Here is an 18,796-nt window from a genome sequence, read left to right as displayed (position 1 = left end):
GTGAAATTTTGTACGTTGAGTACAGACTCGATGGTTCAAGGACAATTCAGAAATTATGCGCATGATGAACAGATTAGTTTGTTACAATTGGCTTTGATTGGATGTAGTCATAAATACTCGACAGAATCAGATTGGCCAGTGAATGAGAAGCCCTGGTATTCTTTGAGGGATGCGATACAGAGACTGAAGGAACAGGTAATAAAGACTTCTATTTTCTTAGACCAAGCACATAAGTTGATGGAGGGATTGCTTAATACCTCTGTGCGAAATGAAATCATTTGTACTGCTCCTCCTGCTTATAAGCAGGTAATGATGACTTTGTTAATCAATCAGACTGGAAATACTCTAGCGCAGGTGATTGAAGCTGTTCGCGAATTGGGCGAACTAGGAGAGTGGATGAAAACTGAGAGACCATCTAGATCTGAAACTCGTACGGATAATAACAAACTGTCTAGGTGAGATCTGTTTATAGCCTTGCTAGATGATGGAGTGAAACGAGATGCAATAGATGGGGCACCTACCACAAATTTGTGGCAAATGTTTCGAAAAAGAGGTATAGCCTTGCTAGATGATGGAGTGAAACGAGATGCAATAGATGGGGCACCTACCACAAATTTGTGGCAAATGTTTCGAAAAAGAGGTTTAGATCGAAAAGAAGGGAGCAGGAGAGTTAATAAACATGACCAAGGAACAAAGACAATCGGACAATAGTGACGATGAAACATATAGGGGAGAAGGGAAATTTCTCCGGATTACAGAGCACAAAATGAGAGGGAAAGATCTTTAGACCACCGAGTTGGGATTGAAAGGGAGAAATCTCCAGAATACCAGTGGAGGTATGGAAGGGAAACACCACCGGTTTACAGAGTAAGGAATGAGAGGGAGAGATCCTCAGATCGTAGAGAGTGAAGAATGATAGGGATATGGGAAACCTATACCCTGAAGAGAGAGTGTATGAGGAGGATGTGCTTCCTAGACGCTATGAAAGCCTTTACCATGATTTGGCCTGGGCACGAAATAAACAAAGAGGACTAGGAAATACCTCAAGCTCCAGTACAGAATTGGGCTCGCAAAGACAATAGACCCTATGTAGATATAGAGATTCACTGGAAGAAACATAATGTACAGAGGGCCCGAGCCCTCGTAGATACGGGAGCGTAGGCCACTTTAATATATGGAAATCCTGAGAAATTTAAAGGACAGTATTTTACAATGTCAGTTGGTGCCCCAGTCACCATATAACAATGTATACAGAAGTAGAGAAGAAAAAGGGAGGAGCAGTACATGTGTATATTGTGGATAACCATCAAACAAACCAAATGATCAGTCCTATCACTTGGTCGTCCACACTGTGACCTGGCAGGCCCTTAGATCATCTAGACCATATGCCACACAGTCTTGATGAGTACTGGATACGGTCCACAGTGTACCTCCAATTGTTGGTCAGATAGTGAGGGTCATTAGGAAGTGGTGAAAAACAGTGCAACATACAAAAAAGTGGTGAGTCTTAAAATAGGGTGATATGTCTGAAACAGATACTTTAATAGAAACCAGGCACATTCCCTAGTTAAAAGATAGGAACAGCGCAAACGACAGTATGAAACAAATGACTGTCACAATTAGGGCCAACATGTTTCTGCCTACCGGGCAACACGTCCCTTGGCTTTCGTCAGGGCCACTGCTCTAAAGAACAAGTTACTTACCTTCGGTAACGCTTTTTCTGGTAGATACAATATCTGCCTGTGGATTCCTCACCTTGTGAATATCCCCCTTGCGTCAGCAACGTTCGGAAAATTCTTCGTAGCACGCCGGCGTGGACGACGTCATTGGAGCACGGCTTCGTGCGCGACTCCGTCTGACGTCACCGACTCCACATAAGGCCCACGTCGGCGTGATGACGTCAGTTCCGCCCTTTTTTCCGTGCCTTCGAGGCACCCGGACGGACCAACAAGTACATATATATATGTATATACACAATGTACACAGTACATGCAAAACAAATGCAATCAAAGTGCAAAACTATACAAAGTCAGATAAAACCATAATTACATTTGCACATAACATCAGGTATAGCAGAGTGGACAACGGGGAGGCGGGTGGGTCAGTGAGGAATCCACAGGCAGATATTGTATCTACCAGAAAAAGCGTTACCGAAGGTAAGTAACTTGTTCTTCTGATAGATAAATCTGCCGTGTGGATTCCTCACCTTGTGAATAGAGTCCCACAGCAGTCCCCACTCCCGGAGGAGGGTGTCCACTCTGCTACACCAGGAAATCTTGGAGAACAGAGCGCGCGAAGTGGCCATCCCTCCTCACCTCAGCATCCAAGCAGTAGTGCTTTGCAAAAGTGTGGAGGGAGGCCCAAGTCGCGGCCCTGCAAATGTCCTCAACAGGAACACCTCTAGACAATGCAGAAGTAGCAGACTTTGCTCTAGTTGAATGAGCTCTAATACCCTCAGGAGGGTCCTTACCCGCCAGAGAGTAGCAAATCTTGATGCAGAGATTAATCCATCTGGAAAGCGTGCGCTTGTGCACCGATCTGCCCTTCTTGCAGCCAGCAAAACCCACGAAGAGCTGATCGTCTATTCGATAGTCTTTAGTCCTATCAAGATAGAAACTAACTGCTCTCTTCGGGTCCAGGCGATGAAGCCTCTCCTCCTCCTTGGAAGGGTGTGGGGGAGGATAGAAGGTAGGAAGGGTAATGGATTGACCTAGGTGGAAGGGAGTAACCACATTAGGCAGAAAAGCAGCCCTGGTCCTAAGAACCATTCTTTCAGCATGGATGGACAAAAACGGGGGCTTGGAACTAAGAGCTTGAAGCTCACTTACCCTCCTTGCCGAGGTAATTGCAACTAAGAAGACCGTCTTAAAAGAAAGAAGCCTCAATGGATACTTGTGTAAGGGTTCAAACGGCGAACCCATCAGATAGGTTAACACAAGATTCAAGTCCCAATGTGGAACAATAAAGGGAGAAGAAGGGAACTTATTAGTGAGCCCCTTCAAAAATCTTAAAACCACAGGTGATTTAAAAAGAGAGGGCTGATCCGGCAAGCAGAGGAATGCCGATAAGGCCGAAAGGTAACCTTTGACAGTGGCAACAGCAAACCCCTGCCGTGCCAGAGAAAGAGCAAATAACAAAATATCAGATAAATGAGCCTTTAACGGGTCAACATCCCTCTCCCTACACCAAGACACAAACTTAGTCCACCTATACGAATAAATGGACTTGGTGGAGTCACGCCTGGCAGAAAGTATGACATCCACCACATCGTTAGGGAGAGAGAAAGAGTTCAGATTGCCCCGTTCAATCTCCAGGCATGAAGGTGTAATGTCTGGAGGTGGGGGTGTAGAACCTGCCCCCCCATCTGAGAGAGGAGGTCTGCCCTGAGAGGGAGACCGAGCGGCGGGTGAGAGGAGAGGTGGAGAAGATCTGTGTACCACACCCTTCTTGGCCAATCCGGGGCGACCAATATGACTTGTGCCCGGTCTTGGCGAATCTTCCTCAGAACCCGAGGAATCAAGGGTATGGGAGGAAACGCGTAAAGGAGCTGACCTCTCCAGCTCAACTGAAACGCATCCCCCAATGCTCCTTGCATCGGATACTGGAGACTGCAGAATGACGGGCAGTGAGCATTCTCGCAAGTGGCAAACAGGTCCACCCGAGGAGTCCCCCACATCTGAAAGATGTAACGAACAACCTCCGGGTGAAGCCTCCACTCGTGGTCGGCAGAGAACTGACGACTGAGAATGTCTGCACGCACGTTCAGAACTCCGGCCAGATGATTTGCCATCAGACAAATCTGGTGGTCCTGAACCCAGGACCAGAGGCGCAGAGCCTCCCTGCAGAGACACTGCGACCCCACTCCTCCCTGCTTGTTGACATACCACATCGCGGTCGTGTTGTCCGTCAGGACTTGAACCGACTGACCGCGAAGGGAAGGGAGGAAGGCCTTGAGCGCCAGACGTATCGCCCGTAACTCTAGAAGGTTGATGTGAAGCAACCTTTCCTCTGGAGACCAAAGACCCTTGACCTCCAGATCCCCCAGATGAGCACCCCACCCTAGAGTGGATGCATCCGTTATCACCGTGGCCACCGATGGTGGAAGCTGAAAAGGCTTTCCTTGAGACAGATTGCCTTCCACGCCCCACCAAGACAGATCCGCTGCAGTCTCTCTGGAGATCTTCACTGACTCCCCGAGATCTCCGTTGTGTTGATACCACTGCCTGCGGAGGCACCACTGGAGTGCCCTCATGTGCCAGCGTGCATGGTTGACCAGGAGAATGCAAGAAGCCATCAGACCGAGCAGGCGAAGGACCTTCAGGACCGGAACAACCGCTCCATAGTGAAATAAAGGAATCATTTCCTGTATGTCGCGAATCCTTTGTGGAGGAGGGAATGCACGACATACAGTAGTGTCCAGTACCGCACCTATGAACAGGTTGCGCTGGGAGGGCACTAGGTGAGATTTGGGCACATTTATTGAAAAACCCAACCTGAACAACAGCTGCGATGTTTCTTGCAGGTGATGAAGCACCTTCTCGGGCGACTCCGCTTTGATCAGCCAGTCGTCCAGATACAGGAATGCAGGAATCCCCGACCTCCTGAGATGTGCAGCCACCACTGCCATCACCTTGGTGAAAACTCGAGGCGCAGTAGTAAGACCAAACGGAAGGACCGCAAACTGGTAGTGTTGCGATCCCACCGTAAAACGGAGATACTTCCTGTGCGACTTCAGGATCGGGATGTGAAAATACGCATCCTGCAAGTCGATCGACACCATCCAGTCTTCTTCCAACAGCGCTTGAAGAACCTGCGCAAGAGTGAGCATTTTGAATTTCTCCTGCTTGAGATAGAGATTCAAAATCCTGAGGTCCAAGATTGGACGTAACCTGCCATCCTTCTTGGGGATCAGGAAATACCGGGAGTAGCATCACTGACCCCTTTCCTGCTCTGGAACCACCTCTATCGCACCTTTCTTGAACAAAGCCAGGACTTCTTCCTGCAAGCGAACAAGGTGGTCCTCCGAACAAAAACCCTGGCAAGGAGGGTAATTGGGAGGGAACTCCTGGAAAGGAAGAGCATACCCATTTTCTACGAGATTGAGAACCCAAAGATCCGATGTAACCGATTCCCAATCCCGTAGAAAATGAGTAAGCCGACCCCCCACCGGAGCCACATGATCCAGAATGGCGGATCTAGGGCTGCTTTGCTGCAGGGGGAGGGGGTTGGTTATTAGAGGAAGAGGAGGAGGAGGAGGAGACCTGGAGCCCACGACCACGGCCCCTTTGCTTTCCTCTGTAGGATTTATACAGAGGATTCTGGTGCTGCTGCTGCTGTCCTTGATTGTAGGGACGAAAATTGGGTCTGCCAAAACCCCTATACTTCCTAGTCGCAGAGCCCCTCGTCTGAAGGCCCAAAGACTTCGCCGTAGCCCGGCTGTCTTTGAATCTCTCCAGAGCTACGTCAGCCTTCTTGCCAAAGAAACCTGTCCCATCAAATGGTAAGTCCAACAGAGTAGACTGAACGTCAGAAGAAAAATCGGAGGACTTAAGCCATGCGGCCCTCCTTGTAGCAACAGTAGAGCCCATAATTCTGGCAACAGAGTCCACCGTGTCCATACCACTCTGTATAACCATACGAGCTGCAGCCTGAGTATCAGCGACCACCTCGTTAAAGTTCTTCTTATCGTCCTCTGGAAGATTAGAAGAAAGCTGTTTAACAGAGTCCATCAACGCGTGAACGCATCTCCCCAAGAGGCAAGTAGCATTGGTGGACTTCAAGGCCATGCTACCCGAGGAGAAAATCTTTTTAGCAGACTGGTCCAACTTTTTCGAGTCCTCGTCTGCTGGCACCTGAGGTAAAGAACCCGCAGCCCTGCTGGAACAGGCGGCCTGCACTACCAGACTCTCCGGTGCAGGATGCGAGGAAAGAAATTCAGGGTCATCAGGAGCCACCCTGTAACGCCTTGCCACTGACCTGGAAACCGCAGGAGCAGATAAAGGCCTCTTCCAGACCTCCTTTATTGGTTCAGTTAATGCATCCGTAAAAGGAAGCGTAGGCTCCACAATTGAAGAAGGCGAATGCAATACTTCCGTAAGGATGTTGGGCTTGTATTCAACTGTGGGCAAAGTCAAGCCTAGCAACTCTGCAGCCTTCTTTATGACGACATGATAGGGTGCCAAGTCCTTAGATGGAGCGTCAGAAACGGTTGGCAAACCCCATTCAGGAGAAAGTTCCAAGCCACTTGCATCCTGAAGGTCTTCAAAACAATCCCCCTCTTGCAACTCTCCTTCCTCAACCTCGGAGTCCATAAACTCCTTCTCCTCCAAGAGGCGTTGTGTCCTGCGCCTCGACCACTCCATACGGACCGAAGTCGATGGATCCGGCAACGACTCCGACGGCGCCGGAGCCGACGTCGAGCGAGGAGCCGGAGGACGGGAAGTACCACGATCCGAATCCACTCGAGGCCGATCCGGAGTCGGCGAAGCCGCATGCGAAGTCGACCACCTCGGCGGTGCCGTACCGAGCCAAGGAGTGCAAGGCGTCGGCATAAACGGCATAAAGGGGGCCGGGCATAAGCCTGGGGCACACCCAAATTGAAAGACAAAGGACCCATGAGACCCATAGGCGCACCAGCGGGGTACATCGCCCTCGAGTAAACACCAAACATGGCGTTTAAAAACTGCGAGGGATCCTGACCTGGACCTGGAAAGGGAGGGTACGAACCCAACGGCCGCTCCGAAGGAGGCTGATCCGGCAAAGGCGCACCCTGGCCCTCTTGTTCTTCAGGCTCCACAACCGGAGTCGGTGCTCGAGGAACCTCTTCTTCATGCACCGATGAATGGTGCGACTCCAGATCCTGTTCCGGCTCATGAACTGGAGAACCAACGTGAGATTGAGCTGGAGAAGGAGACACGAAGTCCTTGTGATGTTTTCGAGACTTCTTCCTCGAATCCGAAGACTCCTTGCCAGAGTGGTGTCTGGAGTGATGTTTACTCCTCTTATGCTTCTTTCTCGAGGAGCCCGAAGCATGGCCCGAGGCCGACTTGGAACCGGACCTCGACCTCCCTCTGGACCTTGATCTCTCTCTCGACCTCGACTTGGCCCTCGAAGCCGACCTCGACTTCGCCCTCGAAGCCGACCTTGACTTCGACCGCGACCGTTGTCTCGACTTCGAGCGCCTGGACACTGACCTCGAAGACCTTCCGGCTTCCCTTTCCTTCACCTTTGCAAGCAGAAGCTTCGCCTCCCGCTCTCGCAAGGCTTTGGGGTTCATCTTGTCACAGGAACGACAGTTTTTGACATCGTGACCCGAACCAAGACACCACAGACAGTCGGGATGCGGATCGGTAATCGACATCATCCGGGAGCAGGAACCACATTGTTTGAAACCTGTCTTCCTCGACGACATCTTCGGCGATGAAGCGAATTCCAACAGAGAAACAATAACAGCCAAACAGCGAAAAAGATACAAAAGTATCGCAGAAGATCCCAGAAACCGTTAGCGTCGACGACGCGGAAAAAAGGGAACTGACGTCATCACGCCGACGTGGGCCTTATGTGGAGTCGGTGACGTCAGACGGAGTCGCGCGCGAAGCCGTGCTCCAATGACGTCGCCCACGCCGGCGTGCTACGAAGAATTTTCCGAACGTTGCTGACGCAAGGGGGATATTCACAAGGTGAGGAATCCACACGGCAGATGTATCTATCAGAAAGGTTGCTAGTGTTATATGTGTTAGAAAACAAAAAAGTATATGCCACCAAACTCTCCTGAGCCTCAGGAGAGTTTGGTGGCATCGACGGAGAGTGCGGGGCCTCGTATACCTGAGCACGGTCCAGGTGAGGTCCAGTCCCCTGTCATGTTGGATCTCGTTGAGCACCTACTGACAAGGAGGATGAGTAATTAACTGTGGGTACAGGTTGTATCGCCCCTACTCTTATACTCTTGTTGATTGACTTGTCATATACTTTTTTGTTTCACAAACAAAATTCAGATAGGCATTTTAGAAGTCTCTCTAGTTCTGCATACATACAAACAAGGTAAATAACTAGCACTGTTTACACTGTGCCCCAGGGTATTCAAGTGATGGAGATTGCCCTTTTAACGATTTCAGCACAGCTACAATTTAGAAGTGATTCCTCTGACCAAAATCATTCTGGCAAGATTGGTACATCTGGACCGCCTAGTCCAAAGGAAGACTCACTCATGACATGCGGTACATATAGGGTTAGAGGACAGAGGGTATACACATTATAATGTAAATGGAAATCCAAAAGAATATTAGGAAGAAAGGAAGGCAAGGAATGCAAAGGTTATTCCTTTGGTAGGAATCAGAGATACTGATTCATGAACAACACAGTTGCAAGTTCCCCCAGGAGGTGTGCCACATTAATGGCTACAAGAAAAACTATTTTAGCAAGACAGACTTTAAAAAGCCACATAACCCAGAGGAATGTGTGAATACAAAGGGAATATGAAGATTCACCCTGTCACTTCCACCTGATCAATCAGGGAGATAATGATCTGCATAAAGGAAGGTAGGCAAACAAGAAGGTCTTGAGCCAAGGAGCCAATAAGGCTTTGAGGTTCATGCTAAAGGGTACTAGGATCTGAAGCAGTTGTCATGCACGGGTCCTGAATGCTAAAGGGTCTAATGACAAGTCTTAGCATCTGAAATGCAAATTCCTCGAATCAAGCAGAATTCAGTGAGTGGGTCACTTTGCTCAAGGTACCAACCTGAGAGTTTAGTTTTATTTGTTTGTAAGATAGGAAAATTATTTACACTCATGAGCTTGAGGGTGGGCAGGGGGTGGGGAGGTGAAATTCGGTTTCCAAAGACTTAATAGCATCCAACCCGAAAGAATCACAGAAGCTCTCATCAGCAGCCTAATGATTTTGACTAGGACAATAAGGCCCAAAAGATTTTAAAATGAGAGTATTGTGAGAAATATTGCCCTAAGCTCATTCCATTAGAAGCATCTGGTTGCCTCCTCCAAAGAACATAATTCCCAGTCAAAAGGACCCCTAGTGTTGCACCTCACCCAAGAATCCACACCCTCGCTACATGTAAGATTCTGCAAGACAAACCAACAATGTAGCTCTCTATATATAGGAAAGGAAACTTGAAAGCCAAATTGTAATTCAGGTAAGCCAAATAACAGTGTTTCAGTATATGCCGAGCAAGTGATCTGAACTCACAACACCACAAGATAAAAGAATGATATTGCCTTTTGAGCCTAGATCCAGTGAGGAGCCACACCCTACAAGTTACTTTTAAGGGAACAGAGACAAAAACACAATATTGGATAGCCGAGATAGGGCAAGGGAAGAAAGATTCAGGCTGTTAGAGTGTTGAATTGAGCCCTTACAAATAATATGTATTAGTGCCACTTATGCAAAACTTCCTGAGGTTCAACAACAAATCAAAACCTGGAAGAGTGACACATGATTGAAGGAACCTGCAAGTAACATTCAAGCACTACTGTAAAGATGAAACTGAATCCCCAGGCAAGAGCCATTCTCACAAGGGCAACTAGCACTTTTTTCATAACATGGAAGTAGTTTCTTCAGCGTACAACTAAGCCAAGTGTTCTGTGGGAGAAATGATTGTCCTAATTTCCTGAAGGTTCTCCTGTGGAGAGAAGAGTTAACTAATTGCTGACCCGTTTCAGATCGATGATGGGTCTGATTAGAACAGGCAATCATTTTTCCAGCAGCATGAAAGTGAAGAGCTGCAGGCCTGGATCTTTACAGGGTTCTTAGTTTAGAAATCAGGAAGTTGAAAACAGGGGGAAGGAGGGATAACTCTGTAAAATAACCACTATACCACATTCAGCACCCACGTATCTCATGCATTTTCCACTTATGCCTGAAATACAAGTAGACATTCTTCAACCTGAAAGAGGGGAGCCTGAAGACGGGAGAACATTAAAACTAGACACCTGGGACTAATGGCAGGATGCAGACCATCACCTTAAGTGGTAATGAGGTCTTGACAAACACAGTCTGTTAAGCTCAATCTTATCCCAGGCACTTTCTGGTCCACAAGAGTCCACTTAAGACATTGCATTTTGAGAGACCTCCCCGCTCAAGTGTTCTAGGCCTCAACTAAACATCAACTAACATAACCTCAGATGAGCTTTGATTCTCTTACAGGTGAGACACTGCCATCTCCATGGATGCAAGCCCAACGATTTTTGTCTATTGCCCCAGAACTATTTCCTGCTGCCCAACCTGGGAGCAGGTACCAGAGTTCATAATGGTGATGATGGAAATAACCAGAAGCTCCCTTCTAATACATTTTCCTGATGACCTCCATCACCTCCTCCACATCCACTTACCCAATGCCTCAACTGCAGGCGGGATGGGAATAGGAACAAGGGTGCCTATGATCATTGTCAATCTGTAGACTGGATAGGGAGATGACATGCATGGTAAAGTCCAAGCAGACGTTAAGGAAGCTATAGATTAGTATGTTGGGTATGGAAGGCCAGCTAGCATCAGCACCAGACAGACTCTCTAGAATGCTTCAAATATATCTTCTGGAGCCTGCACTGCACCTGGTCGGGGGTAAAACTATAACCATGGGCAAGTGGTGCTGCATGAACTTCACTACTCTTTAATTCAAACAGAGGTGGAGAGTACAACTAGGGAGCAGCAGAAGACAATAATTCTAAACTGATCTTCCACGTTGGAAGATTCATTTAACAACCATTAATTCATAGGAGGTACTTTTAACATTGATGGCATCTGGGGTTACAACTCGTGTATCTTCACTTCTGATCCTTTTCCTTGCCTTACTTCCTGCATAGGCTTATGACCAGGCATGTAAACTATTACAGAGGGCAGCTTGTAGACCAACAGTATTGTCCTCCTGTCGCATCAAACAAATACTGTTACTGGGTACTTCTCCCACCACCCTCCCAAATCTTTCATCAACATGCCTCGGGTACATGTTGGTTGGTGGGGTACTGAAGGAACTCAGTGGGTGCCTCATCAACACCTAGCACAGAGTAATGTACTGCAATACACCTGGCTGCCAATAGACAATGGTGCCTTCAATGGATGGAGCCAAAGGTAGGTGGGCAAGTTGGAGGGGAGATCGTAAGCAGACAGAATAATGGACAAAGAATAGGAGTAACATCCCCAGCCTACTCCGATTCGACATTCTCCAACCAGGTTAGACAAGCTGGCTGATATTTCTAGTTAAAATTTGGAATGGCCTTTTCGGGCCCTGCTTGTTGTATGTTGGTGCATTTCACTTTAATCATGTCATGAATTATTCTAAGTAGTTACATTTTGACGATTTGCCATCTTTGAACAGATGTTAACTAACATTTTTTAAATTTCATTCAACGACTAGCCTGATAGCCCATACCCTACTTCCGCTTGCTGCTGTGGCACCATGCTGCACTTGCACCTGCCATTATGGCTCTTTTCATCACAAGAGCATACTGTTCCATTTAAAAATACCTGCACAGAAATCATTTTCAAATAATTTATCTTCAAAATTAAAAAAATCAAACATTATAGGACCTAGCACCATAACATACTCCACTTGCTGAGGAAGTTGGTGGATTCATAACTTCAGAAAATGTTAATGGGGTGATGCATCTTACCCTTTCTCTATTTTTATTAATGACTAGAAACATTTATTATCCTAAAAATCGAATACAAAGCTTGGTAACTCTCTACCAAAGCACAATAAAATAAAAAAGGTCTAAAAATGGAGGGGGGGTCGTCACACAGATGACATCGCTCTGGAATACACAACAGCTTGGGCGACTCTGAAACAGTAAGGATTCAATAACTGGGATGCAATAGGTATATTTACAGTGGGTGATCTTTGGAGCAAGGACGAACTGGTCCTGTTTGAGCACCTAAGGGTCAAATACGAACTAGCACCCTCTGAGATATTTAGGTACATGCAGATCAGACACGCACTACAAGCGGTTTTAAAGCCAGGCACCATCATACCGGAGGCTACTCCTCTATTGACTGAATATATGCACAGGAAGGCCACCTCCCTCACATATCGTAAGTTAGTCAACAATTTACCAGACCCAATGTTGGTGCTTGGACAAAAATGGTCCCTGGAATTGGGAGAATTTGACTATGCAGACTGGCAGGAGGCACGGTCGTCCCCACGTGAAGTTGCAATACCTAAACGGTTAAGGTTAGTACAACTCAAGATACTTCATCGCACATACTACACCAGATTGACCCTCTACAAAATAGGGACGGCTCCACATCAGTTCTGCCTGAGAGATTGTGGGGAGGAAGGCACTTTTTATCACACCATATGGCAATGCCCGAAGATTATAGCTTACTGGGTTAAGAGAATGAGAACTGTATCACAAACTGTGGAGCTATCACTGGTACCAGAGCCAAAAAGATTCCTGCTACATATGTGGGAACCGAATGATCGTAACCACCCAGCTCAGGACTGGGTAACGTTGGGAATGATGTTTGCTAAGCGCAATATTGCCAGAAAGTGGGGTTGAGGGGATTCACCTATACTCCAGGACTGGTGCAAAGACATGGATGAAGCTATGGTGGCAGAGAAGGCGGCGTATATACACTGTGGATGTCCCCAGAAATGGGGCAGAGTGGGGGGGGAGCATGGAATACATTCTGAGGTTATATCTGTGAACCACCTAGGCTGAAGTGGACGAGATATCCCATTGAGAGGGGGGGTGGAATGGAGACTGCGGACTGTCAGTGGGGACACTCATGATGCTACAAGTATTGATGATGTATGCAGTGTCAACGGAATTTGTACCAATGAATAATGACCAATATGTATGTCGTGATTATATTATGTTGAAGAAAAAGGAGGACCCCACACAGTATTTATAAGGGACCGGGGGAAGAGACAGGAAAATATCAACAAAGGACCTTTGTTGATATTTTCCAGTGATTATATTATGCCCTGAATTTCATAATAATAAAAAGAGTTAAAAAAAAGGTTAACAATAAAAGCAGACAACCAAGTTTCAATGTTATGGCAGTTTGTACAGCTGCTGCATAACGACCAGCGAAATGGCTTAAACCCACCACCAGGAATAATGACAAAAACTAGTACAAAACTTACAATCTTCTCCTCATGTATGCTATTGTTTTCTATTTGCATGTTGCTGGCAATACTTCCAGAGGAGCCAGCATTTTGTACCTGGGATGAAGGCATGCTCTGCAAAGGTTAAGACACAAAGAAGACACCAACCAGAGCTTAAATACAACATTAAATTCATGCAAGTTAAGACAGGAGTTTGTGATAGTTAATGAGGCGGCATGCCATCCAACAATTCATGATCATACATATCCATGCAACAGTTTATAAGATTTTAGTATGCAACTTGTACAACAGGTGGCATGATGACAAACATACAGAATGGTCAAGTCACTGGTTAGTTGCAATGAAAAAGGACAAATGTAGCGAGTTTGTTGCAAACAGAAAAAGAAAATAAATAAGCAGAATCCATGCATTCAAGGACTGGGTGAGACACTAATGAAAAAATAAGAGCAGTGGTTACTTCTCTTCAACACCAATGATTTTGAAGGGTACTGTATGTTCACTAGAGTTTCCCAATCAATGTGAGTTCCACAGCCTCAATGCCGGATCTTCGAAAATATTTGCCAACGGATTCAAGTGGCATTAAACTTACACATGCAACCTTCCTGCAGGACTGGATGTCACACTGAAGTGATGTAAGCAGTGGATAAGTGTGGGGCTGCCTCTTTCCTCAGACACTTCCTGTCCTAGAAGGACTAAGAATATTTCAAGGATACTTTCAAGAAGTGCTGAATCATCTGAAGAGTGGAAAACATCTACTAAAATTAAGATTATTATCTAAAAGTGATTTTGTTCTCCCATGGATGCCTTTCTCCTACAGGTTATTTATCTCTAAACAAACCTCCCAACAATATGTAGAATTTATTTGAAGGTGGCTACTTGGAAGCAATCAAAAAAAACATTTATTCTCCTGCAGGACTTGTCAGAGCATGGACGTAGAAAAAGACTTTTACACTAGAATCAAAATCAAGTAAAGATTGCTTGCCAAAGGTATGCCAAAGACGGCTGATAGCCAGAAACCGGTCACAGGATGCTTGATTCCAGTCCAGGGAAGACATGGCTTGGCAGTTCGGGCTGGACTGTTCCCATGAGGCACAGGGTCAAGGCTGATTTGCATATGGCCATGTCTGAACTGGGGTGGTGTGGTGAGAAAAAAAAACGATGGATTTAGGCCCAGATCTCTGTACTGGGGTGAATGTATGACAATGTTCTGCATTCTGTCCATCAACTGTTGTTTTTGCATTTGCCAAAGGTATGCAGCAAAACCCGCACATCTGCACTGTGGGTCTCATTGATAGGAGCATTAGTATGAAACTTTGTATTGGCCACTCTACGCTTTTGTCCTGCAAGCTCGACTTTCATTGGTGGATAACTTTTCTTTGAAATCATAACTAAAAACAACATAAACCAAATCTAGCTTCCTATGGTTAGCCTTCTGCAGTGGCAACTCCTTACAAGAGACATCAACCACAAATAGTTGCAACTCATATTATGCACACCATTTCTAGAAATGTAATAAGTTGGGGGCGTGGCCAAGCAGCATGGCCGACAGGACGTGAGCTCCCTCGGCTCCCGACAGGCCAGCCCTGAAAATCCTGTTAATTATCCTTTTTAAGGTGCTCAGACCGGTTTTGTGGGGGTGTATGGGTCCCTGCAGACGGGGGGTACATCCTAAACAGCGATACTCCTGGCCTGCGGGCTGACAACGATCGTTGCGGCTCTGGGTCTGCGAAACCGGTGGGCCGGATCTACGGCTTGTGTCGGTGTGGCTGGAGCACAGTGCGGGTGCTTGCCGCGGCTGGCTCTGGGTGAGGTGCTGCAGCGAGGGAGGCGGTCAATATCATCGGGGGCCTCCCGTGAGGAACTGTGCTCCTTCAGCGTGTCCAGCCCCCGCAGGTATACAGCGGACGACACGGGAGCAGCGAGGACCCCGGGGTCAACATTGGAGCTTAACACGTCTGAGGTGGTGCCCGGACTGGACCCTGGTCCCTGCGAGCAGGGGGAGTGCCCTAGACAACGGTTAACCGGACTGGAGGCTTGCAGACGTCTGTTGCGGAGCTGGGCCTGTGCGCCTGGTGGCCCGGTCTTACGCGAGGCTGGGGATGCGGCCTGTCTTGCCGTGAGTGAAGCCCGGAGCTGGTGCCCGCCGTGAGCTGCACTGGACGTGTGGTGGCAGCGGGGGAGGCACCCACTATCATCGGGGCCTCCTGCGAGGGGCTGCGCCCGCATATTACATCCGGCACCCGCAGGTGGACGGGGGAAGGCACGAGAGGCCGTGAGGGGCCCGGAGCCCGGTGCTGGTCCATATCCGGCAGGGTCGGACGTTTCGCCCCAGATTGCTCCTGAGTGACTGCCAGTGGGGCTCGGAGCGTGCATGAAGGCTCTCCATGCTTGGACGATGGAACTGGACCGTCTGCTGTCCTGGTGAGGCACCCACTGTCCTTGGGGGCTCTCCGAGGGGGGTTGAGCCCCTGCATCGCCTCTGGCCCCTGAGGGGCATCTGGTGGCCGGCAATACGGACTCTACAGCCCGGAGCGGGGGTCTTTCCCTTTCATGCCCCTGGGACTCTTCTGAAGACACAGTGGTGAGTGAGGGGTGACGGCGCTCTGGCTCCGGGCGGTCCGCAGGGACACTTGGCCGCAGCTTCGCAGGACCAGAGAGGTGGCCTGCGCTCGACCGGGGGGGTCGGCTCCGGACTCTTATCAGGTGGGGCACCTGTGACATTTCCCCGGGTTTTCCAACGAGGCACGCACATTGGGTGAGGCTGCCTTGAGACGCATCTGATGTTTGCGGACCCCGGAGCGGTCTCCTCACGCTACTGCGATGGGTAAGGATAGGCTGCCCCGCACCTCTCAGCCTAACACCATAACGCAATACACAACACAGCACCTCTCCTCGCAGTGGATCACGCATCAGACAGGGCTGGATGGAGAGAGTGATGCGGCTGACGAGCCCTCCCGGGCAGAGCTCCTGCAGGCGATACAGGGGGCCCATTCTGCCCTGGAGAAGCAAATAGAGATAGTCTCCAGTGACGTAAAATTGTTGCGGGAGGATCTGCAGAAAGTAGCGGATAAGGGGAGATCGTCGAGCTGCAGGGGGAAGTGGCTTCCCTGAAGAAGACAGTTTTGCAGCTTACAGCCACGACGGGGGCACTGGAGCGCAGAGCATAAGATGCGGAAGGGAGGGCACGCCACAGTAACATCAGGGTCCTTGGCATTCCGGAACGCTCGGAGATGGGCAATGCGGAGCGATTCCTGGAGAACTGGATACGCATGACGCTCTGCCCCACAGGCCTGTCTGAGGTCTTTGTGATAGAGCAGGCCCACAGGGCGCTGGTCCCGCTGCCGAGACCGGACGCTCCACCGAGAGCCCTAATTGCTAAGACCCTGAATTATTGGGATAAAGACTGCATTCTGAAAGCGGCTAGGGAAACGACGAACCTCACCTTTGAAAATGCCAGAGTTTCTATCTACCCGGAATATACCCACCAGGTACAGGAACAGAGGAAATCCTTCCTAGCCGTTAAGCAAAAACTTCAGGATCTACATCTGCAGTACATGTTACTCTACCCTGCCAAGCTCATGGTCATATCCCAGGGAAAAGCGCATTTCTTTGACGCCCCAGAGGAGGTGTGGGAGTGGCTGGAGATCAGGGGAGATGCCCTCCCGCTGGGTGAGTGAGGGGGCTCCCGGAGTACATGGGGGACACGGCCACCGGGGAGGAGAGGTAACTGGCGTAGGAATTTATCAGCGGATGCCATCTACGGGGAGGAACAGCGAATTACGATGGGAGACGACGGAGCCCTCCGCGTGGAGTCTTCGGGGGCAGACGGCCTTCCTGCGCTCACTGTGGCACATCTTCCGGATGGAGAAGTGGACCTGGAAACTCTTCAGCCCACCACTGATACGGTCCCTGAAACTGTCAAGGGCTCAGTTACTACCTCCCCAGTTCTGCCATGAGGGATATGTCCTGCTGTGTACTAGAATGCAATGCCCTGAGGGCTTCGGTTGACCTGCCCGGGGCCATTCAATATAGTGAGAGCATTTTGGAGGTGATTGGACTGGAGTGTGCACTGATACTGGGAGTGCGGGGGTCCTGAGAGTTGCCATGCACATTCTCTGATAGTTCGAATCCTTGCATAATGCCTTGAGACAGCTGGTATGTGTCGGAAGCTGGTTTGGGGGAGGGAAGTTCTCTTCTCCACTTGTTGGGTGGTTCGGCCCGATTGGGCACATGGGTTGGCTGTGCACGTCCTGGCACCAGCATGGGAAGGGCATTTTTGCATGTTCTGTTGTCAGTAAATTGCTAGTGTAAGGGGGGAGGATGATGTTTAGGGAGGGGTTGTTGGGGGGTTTGTTGCAGGCATCGTATGTATTGCACTTCGGGCACGGAATCGGGGTGGCTCCATGGGTAGCGGAATACGACTTGTTCGGTCACTTCATGGGGTATACATTTCTGAGCTGGAACGTGAGGGGGCTGGGTACGTGCACCAAGAGGTGTAGGGTCCTGTCCTCCCTTCGCAGGCACAAGGTATCAATCGCGTGCCTCCAGGAAACTCACGTCACAGATGAAGGGGCCCAAAAATTGGTGAAAAAGTGGCGGGGTCAGGTGTTCCACTCTTCTTTTTCCATATATGCCAGGGGAGTCTTAGTCTGGGTGGCCCCTGGGGTCCCTTTGCTGTCTAATACGTGGAAGCTGACATTCATGGGAGATACGTGCTGCTTAGAGCGAAACTGGATGGCAGGGATATCACCATACTGAACTCTTATGCACCAAACACGGATGACCCAGTTTTTTTTCAGTCCCTGCAAGAGGTTCTGATCCCAGACCTGGAGGTACCGGTACTTTGGTTTGGGGACTTTAATTGTGTCCTAGACCCCACTCTTGACAGGTTCCCACCCCTCGCTGGCACGAAACCATGAATGACAGCGAAACTCAGGGAGGTCATGGGGAATATAGGAGCTCTAGATGTATGGCGCCAGAGAAACCCGACTCAGAAGGTGTATACCTGTTTTTCCTCCACTCACAATACACAGTCGCTTAGACAAGATCCTAGTCATGAACACAGAGTCAACCATGTCATTTGAGGTTACCCATCAGGCACGTTTCCTATCTGATCACTCTCCTGTAGCGTGTGTGGTGAATTGGGGGGCCCAGTTATATCGCCCCCGGACCTCGAGGTTACCAACAGAGATCCTTCAGGACCAGGTGGGGAAACATCACATAGAAACCGCTATAAACGACTACGTGGACCTTGATTGGGGGGGAGAGGGAGCTCACATTGGCCACGAAATGGGACGCCTTAAAAGCGGTGGTGAGAGGGCCGTGCATGGGCCTTACCTACTGGGTTTGGAGAAAACTCCAACGGGAACTACAGGACGCAGAGAGCAGCCTCTTGGATCTGCAGACCTCTGTGACTCCAGATGCTCTAACACAAGAAGGGGAACAGGACGCGTGGACTCGTATCCATGATATTCTGGAGAGGCTCGATACATATACCCTCACCAAATATAGACAGCGCCTTCACAGGGAGGGCGATAAATCCGGCTGCTTTTTGGCCTGGATTCTCCAACAAGAACAGGCCCGGAGAGAATTGTGGCCCTTCGGGGTCCTGCAGGGGGCATGGTCCACTCTGAAGTGGGTCTGCTACGAGTTCTTCAGTCTCAGCTCCAGCGGGTGTACGCCGCAGACCCCGCCGTTGCCGAGGCCTCTTATCTCCCTTA

The 18,796-nt window shown here is 49.0% G+C and overlaps 1 protein-coding gene across 1 annotated transcript in view; it reads right to left on the bottom strand.

The window, feature by feature from the left end:
• KIF13A (kinesin family member 13A) overlaps nt 1-18,796 on the bottom strand; it is a 762,232-nt gene that overhangs the window by 34,623 nt on the left and 708,813 nt on the right. Inside the window, exon 39 of the mRNA XM_086965110.1 lies at nt 13,095-13,190. Within this exon, the coding sequence (XP_086821236.1) occupies nt 13,095-13,190 (96 nt within the window). The remainder of the gene's footprint in view (nt 1-13,094; nt 13,191-18,796) is intronic.

The sequence above is a fragment of the Lissotriton vulgaris genome, chromosome 4_1 (genome assembly GCF_964263255.1).
Source record: "Lissotriton vulgaris chromosome 4_1, aLisVul1.2, whole genome shotgun sequence".
Taxonomy (NCBI): domain Eukaryota; kingdom Metazoa; phylum Chordata; class Amphibia; order Caudata; family Salamandridae; genus Lissotriton; species Lissotriton vulgaris.
This window is presented reverse-complemented; position numbering and strand designations above follow the sequence as displayed.